Source organism: Atractosteus spatula, chromosome 7, assembly GCF_055471065.1.
Source record: "Atractosteus spatula isolate fAtrSpa1 chromosome 7, fAtrSpa1.hap1, whole genome shotgun sequence".
Classification (NCBI taxonomy): domain Eukaryota; kingdom Metazoa; phylum Chordata; class Actinopteri; order Semionotiformes; family Lepisosteidae; genus Atractosteus; species Atractosteus spatula.
The window spans coordinates 40119885-40133091 of NC_142712.1; the positions used below are offsets into that span (position 1 = coordinate 40119885).

The following is a 13207-nucleotide window of genomic DNA, read 5'->3' on the forward strand; positions in this document are numbered from 1 at the left end:
ACGAGTCAAACATATTCTGAAAAATGAAGACAGATGTAGAATCTTTTTCATCCAAACACATTCCAATTATTAAACAATCGCATGTTTTTTCTTTCCTTCTTTCCTGTCAAGGACTGGACAGAGAATTATACTGTACTCCAATGATACCCTATGAGTTTGAAACTAAGGTCAAAATCGTATGTCCTCTTACTCGTTTCCATTAGAGATTACTAATACCAGAAGAGAATATTACTCATTATAACTTAGATGATTAAGTCCTTCACTGAACCCCAGTTGTATGTGCACAGACCATTCATGATATAACAGAGAAAAAGATGTATCTTTGCACTGGTTCGCAGATTCTCTATTGACTGTGAATGAACAGCATCCCTTGCAGTTGAAGGGAGAAACAGCCCTCTACCTATATCAAGATAAGAACTGACCTTTGTTCACTATTATAGCGAAATGTCATTTTTTTACAGCATGTGCAGAAATCTCTACACATTAATTGCTTAATTCAGTAGCCAGTTTAAGAATTTGGGAATCTTATTGAAATGACGTTGTTGTTATGATCCCTTAAACAGTTAAAGGAGGTGCTATGTTGGTAACAAGGTATGCAGGGTATAGGGTTGACAATCTCAGAGGACTCTAAGCAACTTTTTTATTTTAATATATAACATAAACAAGTTTCAAAATAAGATTTTCTTCACAAAGCCAGAAACATTTTACAGATACGAGACATTAGTTAAGGTTCATAGAATGGACATATAAAAATACCACAGGCTGTACAAAACATGATGAAAATCACTAGAAAGACGGAATCACATCTTGTTACTCAGTGCCTCACTCCTGGCCCTGTGCTGTTGAGTCAGTGAGGAAGAGGGAGAGGCAGTTTGAATAGACACTGAGCTGTTTGCAGGTCCTGGGAGTGAATTCAGTCCCAGTGTGAAGCTGAGCTGAGGCAGCAGGGTCCCGTGTGTCCAGGTGTGGGCTGTGTTCAGGTACAGGTGTTCAGGTGTGCGCAGCAGGAGGGCAGGTGCGCCTGGTGCCAGTCTGCCAGCAGGTGACAGTCACTGGGCCAGCCAGCATCACACAGAACAGGAGCCAGCGGACAACAGACCACACTGCAATCCTGAGTGAGGGAGGAAGGCAGTCATCACAATTAAGGCAGCAGTTTAAATAAGGAGGTAATAATAAATTCTACCATAAATAATTTAATAAATAATAATTTTCATTTTAATTAGAGGAGACAGTCAGTATGAGGCTCTGTAGTTGTAACGGACCCACTGGTCACAGGCGTCGTCTCTCTGGGGTCAGTTGTGTTTTTTTCTGTTCCTTCTGATGATTCATTCGCCCCTGAATCTGTTGAAATAATGAAAGGATACTAAAGAGTCTTTGTTTTTATTTTTTGTAGTCATCATAGTTCTGCAGGTCAGCCCATGGGTGTTCTCACTGATACAGTACCCTCCATGCAGGAATACTTACAGCTCACTGGAACAGTGCACTGGGGACATTTGGTCACCTTTCATGGTTTTGCATTATGAAAGCTTTCAATTTCAGCTTAGCTTTAAGGCAAACTGTGTTGAAGAAATTGTACATTATATGTCATCAGAGTTGGTAGAACAGCGGTGCAGTGGTTAGCATTGCTGTCTCACAGCACTGGGGCCCTGGGTTCAGTTCCAGACCAGGAGTGCTATCTGTGTGAAGTTTGTGTGTTTTCTGTGTTTGTGTGGAGTTCCTCTGGGTGCTCTGGTTGACTTCCACAGAGGAAGACCAGTAGGTTAATTGACTTCTGGGGAAATCTGCTCTGGTGTGAGTGTGTGTGTGTGTGCCCTTCTATGGACTGTTGTCCTGTCCATTGTGTATCCTGCCTTGTGCCAATTGCTTGCTGGAATAAGCTCTGGCTCCCCTCTGACCCTGAATTGGAAGAAGTGATTAGAAGTGTTAGGATGTCATCAGAGCAAAAACTAAAATTGTTGCAATGAACACTCAAATGAGAGAGCTCTTTTTACCTGACAGAATGGCCAAAGGAGCTTCATTGCTGAAGAAAATAAAACATATTTTATTGGCAACTCCCTTCTCACTTACTTCACTTTATAGAGAAAGACAGAGTACTTTCATCTTCATTTCCTTCCAATTCAGTAGCTTTGTCACAATGCTGCTTCTAAACCACACCTCTCTACTGACCTACTCCCTTAGAATGAATCAATCCATTAGCACTGTAGTCTAATTTATTTACATTTGCTTAATTCAAAGTCTGTTACTAACTCTGTTATAATACCAAGACCTGCTAATTTAATTATAGTTTAAAGCTAGTAGTTGTTAAACTTCCTTTTTACTCCAAATATCTCTGGTTTTTAGAAACCTTCGTCATTTATGGCTAACCAGAGTAAAAACAGGTTGTGACATTAACATTGTGAAAGTGACTGCTTTTCCGATTTTTTTGTTTGTTTTTTTATGTTTAATAATGTTGATTTTTTTTTTACAAACTCACAACAGAGAATTCTTGAAGCAAAGTATTGTATTTTCCAGGGTATTATAGAGTATCATTGCTCTCGGGTCTGGCAGACGGTATTATTCTAAGCATTAGAAAATTATAACCTACTGAATTGTCTCTCTTTTACTTCAAAATGCTTTAATGTGAATTGAAGTCAAAAGTAAAATATTGGTCAGTAATTAACCCCAGTTTTATATTGCTCTAGAATTACTTAATATTGAATATAATTTTAATTCCATAGAAAACAAGTCTCACAATTATACATTCTATACAGTATTAGCAACCTTAGTTCAGCACCTTGTGTGCTGCACTCCGTGTTGTAGTATACTGTAGCATTGAGCTCAAATTAATTTGACCTTTTCTTCTGTTTTTGAAGGAAATCTTAATATTTAACAGAATATTTTAACTTTTACTTGGAAAAATAAGACCCTATAATTATATAAATGACAGATAGTAGGAACCATAATCTTTAACTTTATATGCTGCTCTCTACTGTGAAATAAATTTTACCTTTTCTTCCTTTGACCTTGATGTGCACTTGTTCTGCATCATCTGGTCCAGGTAAGGACACCCCACACCAGTAATCCCCTTCATCCCTTTCCTGCAGATCCTTCATGGTGATGGACATCATTGCTTCTGTCTTATTATCACTGATGGAAATCCTGTCATGAGTCGTAGAGCCGTCAGTCCTCACCAAAGTAGTACAAGTGAGAAGATTGTGTCCTTTACACCAGTATTTCACATGGTCGCTGAGTTGATTTTCGGTGCCATATAAACACTGGACTGTCACTGTGCCATGAACCCAGCCAGTCACATCTTTGGAATTCAGCACTATTATTGAATGAGCACCTGTACTTGCAATATAGAGAGAACACAGATTTAACAACAGTATTCCTGAAACATGTTTTATTGTATGCGTAGAATATAGATCTTGACATGAACTCCTTTACACGTAGTTACACTTTTGTAAGAACAGGAAATCACATCCATAGTGTCAAAAGGGGAATTTTTCTTTATTAGGAGAGTAAAAGTTAATAACTAAGATTTCTTTCAGCTTAAATAAGGAACATTTAAAACTGTAAAATTAGATGTACTTTACATTCTGTCACATACACGATGCAGCTGAAAATGCAAGCTGGAGAGTTTTTACCTAACAGAATGGCCATGAGTGCGAGGAGCTTCATTGCTGGTAAAATTTGAAAGTTGTTTTCTGTGCAGCTCCCTGATACTAACTTCTCTTTACAAAGAAAAATTTAATTTCCTTCCTATTTGTAACAACAGAGTGGCCTCATTGCTGCTGAGCCACAAGATAATCGAATGTATATACAGTACTACACTGCATGAAGATATCTGAAGGGGTTTGAGTGGGGAGAAAAAGGACAAGGAGAAGGACTGCTGAGCCACAGGAGAAGCTGAGGAGAAAATGAGCAACAAGAGATCAGCCCCAGCTGTTACAGTGTTTTTTTTCTTTCTACTTTCATAAGCATATGAAAACATTTACAAATGGGAGATGGCAGTTCATCCCCTCAATCCTGTCTGATAGTAGTGAATTGAAGCAAGAATCTCGCCCAGCTGTTTCTTGAATGAAACCAGGTTTCATCCCGATGGCTGGGTAGCTTATCCCATAGTACCACAACTTTACACCGAGGATCTGGAGTCTTCTTGTTTCAGATACATTTCTAAAAATATATTAAACAAGTAATTGTTTACTATACTGTATCTTGCATATAGAGGAAAAGAAAAACTCCAGAGAATCAATGCTCAGGTGTACATGCAGCTTTGTTTATGACGTGAATCTCCTCGGGCAACAAGTCATCCCAGTCACCAACTTCATGGAATGCAGTATGTGGAATGCCAGCAATTTACAGAGCTTCTCGATAAGGAGAAGGTTGTCGCCACCTTGTGTCTAATGATGGTATTGTACTCCATCATTCCTCCATCATTCACTCCTCTATGCCTGACTTAGCGCAAAAAACATTTGCGCACTTTAACATTGACTTACTTTTAAATGAAATCAACATTATTTTTACACAGCAAACTGTTTTTGTCCATTACTTCATCAGACCAGCATTTCCAGTATATTCTAGTCACTTAAAGGCTGCATGAAATAAGTATATAAATGTAGGGCCAGCCGCTGCTTGTGGGGACTAGGCAAGAGCTTGGAAAGGGGCCCTCCTGATCACTATTTGTGGAGAGACTATTATCAGCTCCCACCCCAACCTCATTTTACTATTTAAAACAATTAAATAAATGAATTATATAACTAAAAAAACTTTTATTAACCTGCTTTGAAGGAAATGTAATATATAACTTACAAGAAATGAACACGAAGTGGACATTTTACAAAGATAACATAATTTAGGATTGAAAGTAATAACGTGAAACGTGAATCTCTTAACTTCTAGTAAAACACCTCAAGTAGTCTACATATGTGGCTTGTGTATCGTTCGCTGGTTACATGAATCTGACAGACTCAAAACCGAATGAAATATAAGTGCATTATTCCAACAGTGATTTGATTTGGCGTCCCTCTGTTTTGAGATCGCTCATCCTGCTCTTCTTTTTTGCGTTTCCTTTCCTCAGTGTCCTTTTAGAGGACGATGTGTGCTTACTAGTTGCAGCTACTGCACATGATTTTAATTTTAAATCCTTCCATCATAGTTTGCAACGCAAGAAATGTCACTTGGAATGTTTCATCCCAACATTTCATTTACTACTTTCCGAAATTAAAAAGCATTCAGTGTAGCGGCAGCTGAAACCACACTGATATTGTCATCTTGTTACATCGGAAGTGAAATAAACCACTACACTAACATTCACAACTAATAATATTATCATTTATAACTAACGAGCTTTAACAGTCTAGGTGAGCACAGCAACAACACAAAGAGCCACTAGAATGATTTGTTCACATTTGGACGTGACGATTAAAAAGCATCTGTTGTGTGTGAGGGGACCCCTGGTGGCCTCAGGGTCCTAAGCCGTCCTGCATAAAAAAACATAAATCCCATACTGTATATAAAAACTAAAAATGAGTTAGGGGCTGTGAGGTCCTCTCCTGTAGTTATTACACACTGCCTTAGTCCTCTCCCTCCGCAGGCTGTCAATGTTGAGTCAGAGATAGAGCAGCTGCTGATCTGACCCTGGATGTGAATTAATTCTCCGTGCGAAGCTGAGCTGAGGCAGCAGACTCCACCGTGTCCAGATGTGGCTGTGTTCAGACACAGGTGTTCAAGTGTGCCCAACAGGTGATGGTCACTAGCCAGAGAGCACCATACACAGGAGGGGACCATATTGCAATCCTGAGTGAGATCAACACAAACATAGAGGCAGTTTAGCTCTTAGTGCAAGTGTTTTTAACTTTAATATGAGAGCCGAAAATATGCACTTTATTTTTTATGCTAGTATTGTTGTACAGTATGAAGAGTCAAATAATCTTCTCTCTTGAAAGCCTACAAAAGCCACACCTGTCTCAGGGTGCAGTACTGTATATAGTATTAATACTGTTAATCAAATATGCAGAAGAAAACTTTAGACAATGACAATGGACAACATAAATAACAACATTACTACTACTAATAAAGGTACAGATACTATTAGTAATACAGAAATAAATCCCCAAAAGAGCTCAGGGCATTTCTATAATAACCCTTATATAAAATGTCCTATTATCATTTTGTAAATGACCTCATTTTTTTGTCCTATCTATCTATGAATTTACACCTCCATATGTCCCTCAAACACCTATACTTGTATTACAGTTTCACTGCAATTGACCACAATAAGCTCTCCTAAGGTCTCCCATCACTAAAAATTTCGCCAATCTGACATACCTATTCAGAGCTGTGGTCTGTCTGCACATGGTGGTGCACACAGGAGTAGACAACAGACCCTAAAACCGTCTCCCTCTTCGCTCTGCAGTCTTCTGTGACAATGTTGGTGTAGATGACCACTTCCTCAGAGGCCTGTTCTCTCCCCGTGACTGTGCTGTAGACGATCTTGTCTGGCTAGAAGCAAACAGTCCCATGTGATAAGGGATCTAGTCTACACTGTGGGGAGTAGAGGACAGAAATTCCCTAATGTGCTTGGTTTGGCTGCAGACATTGTTGCCCTGAATCTCTGTTTTCAGTCGAACTGGCTCGTTACAGCTTGAAAGGTGTAGATGTGAAGAAATGTGCTATTTGCCACACAAGACAGGCTTCTTCTGACAATCAAGACATTGGCGTGGGTTTGGCTTAAACTGTTTCGTCCTTTGCCAGTCCTGACATTGATCGGTCTGTTAAGTCTCTGCGGGAGCTGTGGTGCATTGAGAGCTCGGCTCAATTATTGCCATTAACTTGCAGAGGTCAGACATCACCTGTTAAATATACTGTATATAGGCAAGAAGGACAACAAAAAACAGGTTGGTTTATGTTGGGAAATCCGCCTGTGTGTTACACAGGGATCAGCATGCCGGTAAACCTAACATTAATTATAAACAAAACTGAATGTGATTGCCTGTGTAAATATATAGAAATGTCATTGTGCTCTGAGCTGCAGTTCTGTCTTTATACAGCCTCTGATATGACTTTCTACTCAAAGTACCAGAAAATAGTCTGCCTTTTATTCTGAGCCCTCGCTTGTGTAACAGAACCCCTAACCCAGCTGATAATTTGCTAATGATACTTTTTTCAAGATTGCAGGTTTTTTTGGAGAGATCAAGTTAGATAATAGTAGGAAAACAAATCAATAGAAAAATGTGGCCTTTGGGGACCTGAGATCAATTAGAAATCGAATTAAACTAATCATTTGCTCAATTTAGGGGTTCAGTTAAGGAACTCAGAGCTCAACGGGAGGAACAAATTGGGAATTTTGTGGGTCATATGGAAGCCCTGATGTGCAGTGCAGGAGCAGTGAAGACATTACAGTGGCATTGGACAGGAGCAGTAGGACAGTGAGGTCACTACAGTGATGACAAACAGGAGTAGTAGGACAGTGAGGTTATTACAGTGATGACAAACAGGAGTTAAAGGGCAGTGAGGTAACTACAGTGATGTCAGTCAAGAGCAAGACGACAGTTAGGCCAGTGGAGTGATGACAGGAGCAGGAGGACAGTGAGATCATTGCAGTGATGACAAACAGGAGCAGGAGGACAGTGAGGTCACTACAGTGATGACAAGCAGGAGTAAGGAGGGCAGTGAGGTTACTACAGTGATATCAGACAGGAGTAGGAGGGCAGTGAGGTTACTACAGTGATATCAGACAGGAGTAGGAGGGCAGTGAGGTTACTACAGTGATATCAGACAGGAGTAGGAGGGTAGTAGCCAGTGGCTGATTCTTACTTCATTGGTGCTCATGGAGTTCAGACTTCTTTGTGTTCTTTCACCTCCTGGAAAGGAAAAGAACCAGAAAGATGTTTTAAATTTACCTATGAGATTCGTAAATCAACAAGTCATAAAAGGCATAGCTCCTAATTTTCCCTTTTGGCCAAAGAACCCATCAGCAGCACTGTCTTACTGGACATCTACAGCTGAGGATCATTTGTGTTTTTCATTTGCTGGACCACTAGGTGGCACTCTCCCACCCCTGGACCACAATTTGCAGACCAAAGGCCCAACATGGGGACTGGGAGCACTGTGCTACAATAGGTGGCATCCTTTGCATGATTCATTAAAACAAGGCTCTGAGTACTTGGTAATTAAAGATTCCATGTCAGTGTTTCTAAGAGTGAGAGTGTTAACTTTGATTAGTTAGCTCAGTTTCACCCTGGGATTGTCTCAGTGTTCCCTGTACTTCAGTTAGTAGCAGTTTCTCTCTCCCCTCCGATCTGCTGTGTAGTGGGGCTGCTGGGATAGAATAGCTACCATTGATCAGCCAGGTGGGAGTAGTATTTCAGGGGTGGATAAAGTGGGAATCCTCCTATACAGTACATGTAAAGCACTTTGGGATCCTTTTGGATACAAATGCTAAATAAATTCAAGAAACTCTTTTTTTTGTTTCAAACCGTAAGGAAGCTCTGAAGCACAGAAAACGATTATTATTATTATTATTATTATTATTATTATTATGTAATTCTGGTCACATTATCTTTGTTCACCTGTTCATTGCTCTGTATTCCCGAGTTCAGTAAGTTATGCTAATGTTACACTGATGTTCCTTACATCGCATGTGACTTAGTTATAGCTGATTGTAATAACTGGAATGTAGATTGCCTACAGGAAATATCAGGACATTGATTTCCAATACAAAAAGCTCAGGGGCTTTGTAAAGTTCTCTGACTGCAGGGGACAGACTGTCTTTATAGGAAAGAGGAAAGTTTTGCAGAGTTGGACTTGATCTGAACAGGATGTGTTAGTTACATCCGCACATTTCAACATATCTAAGTAGCGTCTTCCTGTCGGTTCAGAAATTATCAGTAATCTTGGACATATAGTGTTTGCTCGGATAAGCAATTCTAAGAATATTACACATTAGTGTCTATAAATGGCCACTGTATGGATTTTGTACTGATATACTATAACCATTTCTCTTTTCTTTCATGTACCTCATAAAATAGACAGTATAACATAATCTGCAATGATGAAATTCTTAAAAATCATATTTCCATAAATGAGCCATATATGTTTGGAAAAATGCTGTAAAATGAAATGTGAATGCTGGACATACTGTATGAAAGTGGATGAGCACGTGAGCACTGCAGATACCTTGTTTAGCCCGTTTCACCTTCACTGCCACACAGACAGATGACATAACTAACAGGAAAAGCATCACAGAGGAGCCAATCAGGGTCTGAAGAATGAGGTCACTGCTTACAGTTAGGCTGCTAGGGCAAGAACAGGAATTGAAATAATGCTGTTAAAAGGGCAGAGTTTGCTGCAAGAGTCACTGCATTGATTCATATGTAACACAGACAGCAGCAAGTGGCTGCTACAGTAATGAACTATGGAATCTGTTGCCTGCCAAGATAACATTTTTCAGTAACATATGGCTTATACTGTACATTCTGTATTTCATTAACACTGTAAAGTGTTTAAAAAGTGTTACAAATAGGTTATTAAACCATAGCAAAATATGGATATGAACGCAGATATTGTACTTTGTGGTATTAAGATGTTTTAAGCTCCAGTGCTTTATACTTGCATTCTTACTTTAACCGTCTGAATTGTTTAAAATATTTGTAAATGATATCTTAACATAAAGTGTGCCACAACACTTGTGTTCAGAATTGTGACTGTACCTCGGCTCAGGAGACCCCTCTGCCTCATGCTGTCTCAGGCTGTGTCCTCTTGTAGACATGGTGTCTACAGCTGCTGCTGTAGAGGGGAGATACGGTGTTACTGCTGTGTGTCCTGTTGGAGTGAACACAGTCCCTTAGTTTCCCTTAGCTGCTGTTGTTGCTGCTGTGCTGTTTCATTCACTTTGTTGTGGGTTTATCTGCATTTACTGTACATTACATGAGTATAATTCTTTTTTTCCTGACTAATGATTAACATCAAGTGCCTCAACTGGGGCAAACGAGATGATGCAACCACTTGTGTAGCCCCTGTTTCAGTACGTAATGGTGCAACATGTGACTTAGTTACCACTGACTCTACAAATTGGGATTTAGATTGCTTAGTTTAGGAAATACCAGGACATAGATTTCAAATTTAAATACAGTGCTTAAAATGCTGAGCTTTTTAAAGCATGGTGGCTTCATAAGGATTTCTCACTGCAGGGGACAGTGTGGCTTTATTGCAAAGAGCTAAGTAGTACATTTGGGCTAAATTTGAGCTGAACAGGATGTATTAGTCACATCCACACATTTCAGCATTGATAAGCCAAGTAACGCAAGTAACAGAAATTGTCAGCAATCTTAGACTCCCTGTACAGTACATTTTTTACCAATATAGCAAAAAGAGCTATACAGTGCAACAGCCTGCTAGGAGATCTACATTTCACATCTTCTTTAAGCCATTTTGTGTTAGATTAATCCATTTTCTTGATGGGAAGGGATCTTTACTAGTAGTGCTAGTTTAATTTGTTGTTTTGCTCTTGTGCAAAGCAAATCTTGTCACAAGACCTCTACCAATTGAGCACCTCAACTGTATGATTTTGATGCTGAAAGGAGGCCCTTACCTTTAATTACTGTTAACTGCATTTGTTCCATTATATCCAGTCCAACCTGCTTTATTCCACACCAGTACACATCCTCATCCTCCCACTGAAGGCTGTGCGTGGTTACAGTGAAAACATTCTGATCTCTGTCATCAGAGATATAAACCCTGGTCTGAGCTGATCTACCTTCATTCGTTCTGGCCAGAATCTTGCAGGTGAACCAATTGTCACCTCTGCACCAGTATTTATCACTGTCTCTGAAATTCGGGCTGTACTGGCACTCCACTGTCACAGAGTCGCCCAGATGTCCAGTCTTGTCTTGAGGGGCCTTTAATCCTGAAAATGAAGCTCATTAATGAACCACCACTACAATCACATATGAAGTTTTAATGGTGAAGATTATTTTTTTAAATGACATAGGGCGCAAAATGTCAAAGGCATCTAGTGATGTTACCTGACAGCTCCTGCATCCTGGGTAAATTCATTCATTCTTTCATTCCAACCTCTTGTCTGCTCAGGGTGTCAAAACCACAGCAGGGATACTTAAGAGACTATTTAAAAAGGAATTGTAATTGTGCTTTTCCTGGTCTTAGAGTTGGAGTACTCTTCCAAAACAGCATTCAGGAGATTGAGGGCAGACAACAAAACTCTTTTTTAAATGAAACTTGTCATTTTTTTTTATGAACCAAACGTCAACTTTTCAAAATGGAAAATCAGGTTGTGATAGAAAGACACTAAATGAAAATTCAGTTAATAGATTAACTACTAATTGATTGTTAAATTAATTAATAATTAATTATTACATTGTTAATTAATTATTACAATTAGCTGCATATTATTTCAATTAAAAGCAAGCATTCTTTTTATGACTTTGATTTTATCTTGTCCCTGCTGCTTACCTGCTGTAACACTGATTTGCAACCTGTGCTTCATACTGGTCTCATCTCTTGCAATTCCACACCAGTAGAATCCTTCATCCTCTTTCCTCAGCTTGTTAATGGTGATGGACAAGAGGCCAAGCCCATTGTTATCAGTGATGGAAATCCTCTTGTCTTTAGAAAGCTGGCTTCTATTTGTTTGTGCTATGATTTCACATGAGCGTACATCATAACCTCTGCACCAAAATTTCACGTCCGTCTGAAACCTGGTATCGTACTGGCACTGCACAGTAATTGCTGCTCCTATTATGGTATTCTCTTTGGCTGGCCCCAGAATTGGAACACTGGCACCTGCAACTGAAATAAGACATCAACTTAAACTCTACAAATTGATGCATGGGTTGAGTTAAAGCAGAGGAAAGGTCTTTGTGGGTTTTGCAGAAACCCTTTTAAGTCTTCTCACAGCCTGAAAAGGAATTGAAGAAAATCGAGCAAAAATATCTGTATATCTTCTGTTCTCATCAAAGGCTAGGCTTAATTGTACTGTAATTTAAAGAATAGTGTATCGAACACATTGTAGAGATGTAATAAATTGCTTTATTTAAGATAATTTCTAAAAGGTGAAGGATTTTGTGCAGTATCGTCTGTAGTTTTAAGGATAGCAGGGATCCAATTAAATTGTGACTAATTGGCATTTATTAAGAACTTGTGATTTCTTAATGAAGAAATCTAGATCTTATCTAGAGTTGAATAACCATTTAATTTCTTTGACTAAATGTCAAGTGTTCCAAGATCAGATTTATGTACATCTTAAAAAAATCTAGCCACTGCTCATAACATGGAGATTAATTTATTTCCACTAGTGTTGTTGGTTGTTGTTTATAAATAGTAACTGTATACAGAAATCTATGCACACACACAGTAAAAAAATTGTTAATTCAAATTTAAAAACAAAAAATTGAATTTCTTACCAAACAGTATGAGACAGAAAATCATGTTCTCCATGATGGCAGAGTAGACGTCTGGTCTGGTCTGTGTTTCCTCCTTCCCGTGTTTCATTTGTTTTCATATTAGTGTGAACTCGCTACCTCTTTCACTATGTGTACGATTTCAGTCAGAACCTTTCACTTCAAGAGCCACGTCACTGTTTTCAATGCACAAGCAGTGTGACAATGTAGTGTGGGCTCCAGGGAAAATGGATTTTTTTAAATTCTGCTAAATAGAGATGATCATGAACATAGTGGGAAGACGTAATATAATTCAAATCAAAGACACTTTAATATTTTATTGACTGAGGTGTCATGAGTGTTACAGCCCAGCCTACCTCATTTGTGATGCGTCCTGTAACAAACCTGTGTCCAGTTTTCCCATTCTGTGTTCACACCAAACATACACTTTGTTTTGTCACAGAATCCTGGGACATGTCTTGAGATTAGCCGTACCTCTCCGTGTTATGCAGTGTTTTCACTTGTCATCACTGTGTTTTCCTACTGCATATCTTGCCCTTTTATCATTCTTTTTACAATAATTAAATATTTTATTTTTATAGTTTGAATTTTATGATGTCCCTGTTGTTTACCTGCACGAACTGATCTGTAGCTTGTGCTCAGATTGTGCTCATCTCTCGACTCAGAAATTGTCTATACTGATTTCAGAGTATGTATGAATACTAACTTTTGATACATGTGACCTTTACGGTTGATTAATGTTAGAAATAATTAATCTGGCATTAAGCAAGAGACTGTTTTGGTGTCTGACAAGTTTATTGTCATTGCCT

General features: G+C 38.9%; 1 protein-coding gene across 1 annotated transcript; it reads right to left on the bottom strand.

Moving 5' to 3' along the window:
• Window positions 1-5050: 5050 nt before the first annotated feature.
• LOC148830976 (polymeric immunoglobulin receptor-like) lies at window positions 5051-12453 on the bottom strand. Its single transcript, XM_088921898.1, has 8 exons — window positions 12402-12453; window positions 11452-11787; window positions 10574-10888; window positions 9693-9768; window positions 9160-9275; window positions 7798-7844; window positions 6310-6483; window positions 5051-5778 (listed from the first exon to the last, which is right to left on the bottom strand). The coding sequence occupies exons 1-7, from the start codon at window positions 12433-12435 to the stop codon at window positions 6310-6312; spliced, it is 1098 nt and encodes a 365-aa protein (XP_088778024.1). The 5' UTR covers window positions 12436-12453; the 3' UTR covers window positions 5051-5778.
• Window positions 12454-13207: the final 754 nt, after the last annotated feature.

What these genes read in the sequence shown, in the direction of transcription:
- LOC148830976 (XM_088921898.1), bottom strand. Translation starts at nt 12,435, where the DNA reads ATGGAGAACATGATTTTCTGTCTCATACTGTTTG. An exon ending in GCAGTTAACAGTAATTAAAG is followed by an intron (nt 9,769 to 10,573) that starts GTAAGGGCCTCC and finishes TCCCCTCTACAG; the next exon opens with CAGCAGCTGTAGACACCATG. An exon ending in GAGGGGTCTCCTGAGCCGAG is followed by an intron (nt 9,276 to 9,692) that starts GTACAGTCACAA and finishes TTGCCCTAGCAG; the next exon opens with CCTAACTGTAAGCAGTGACC.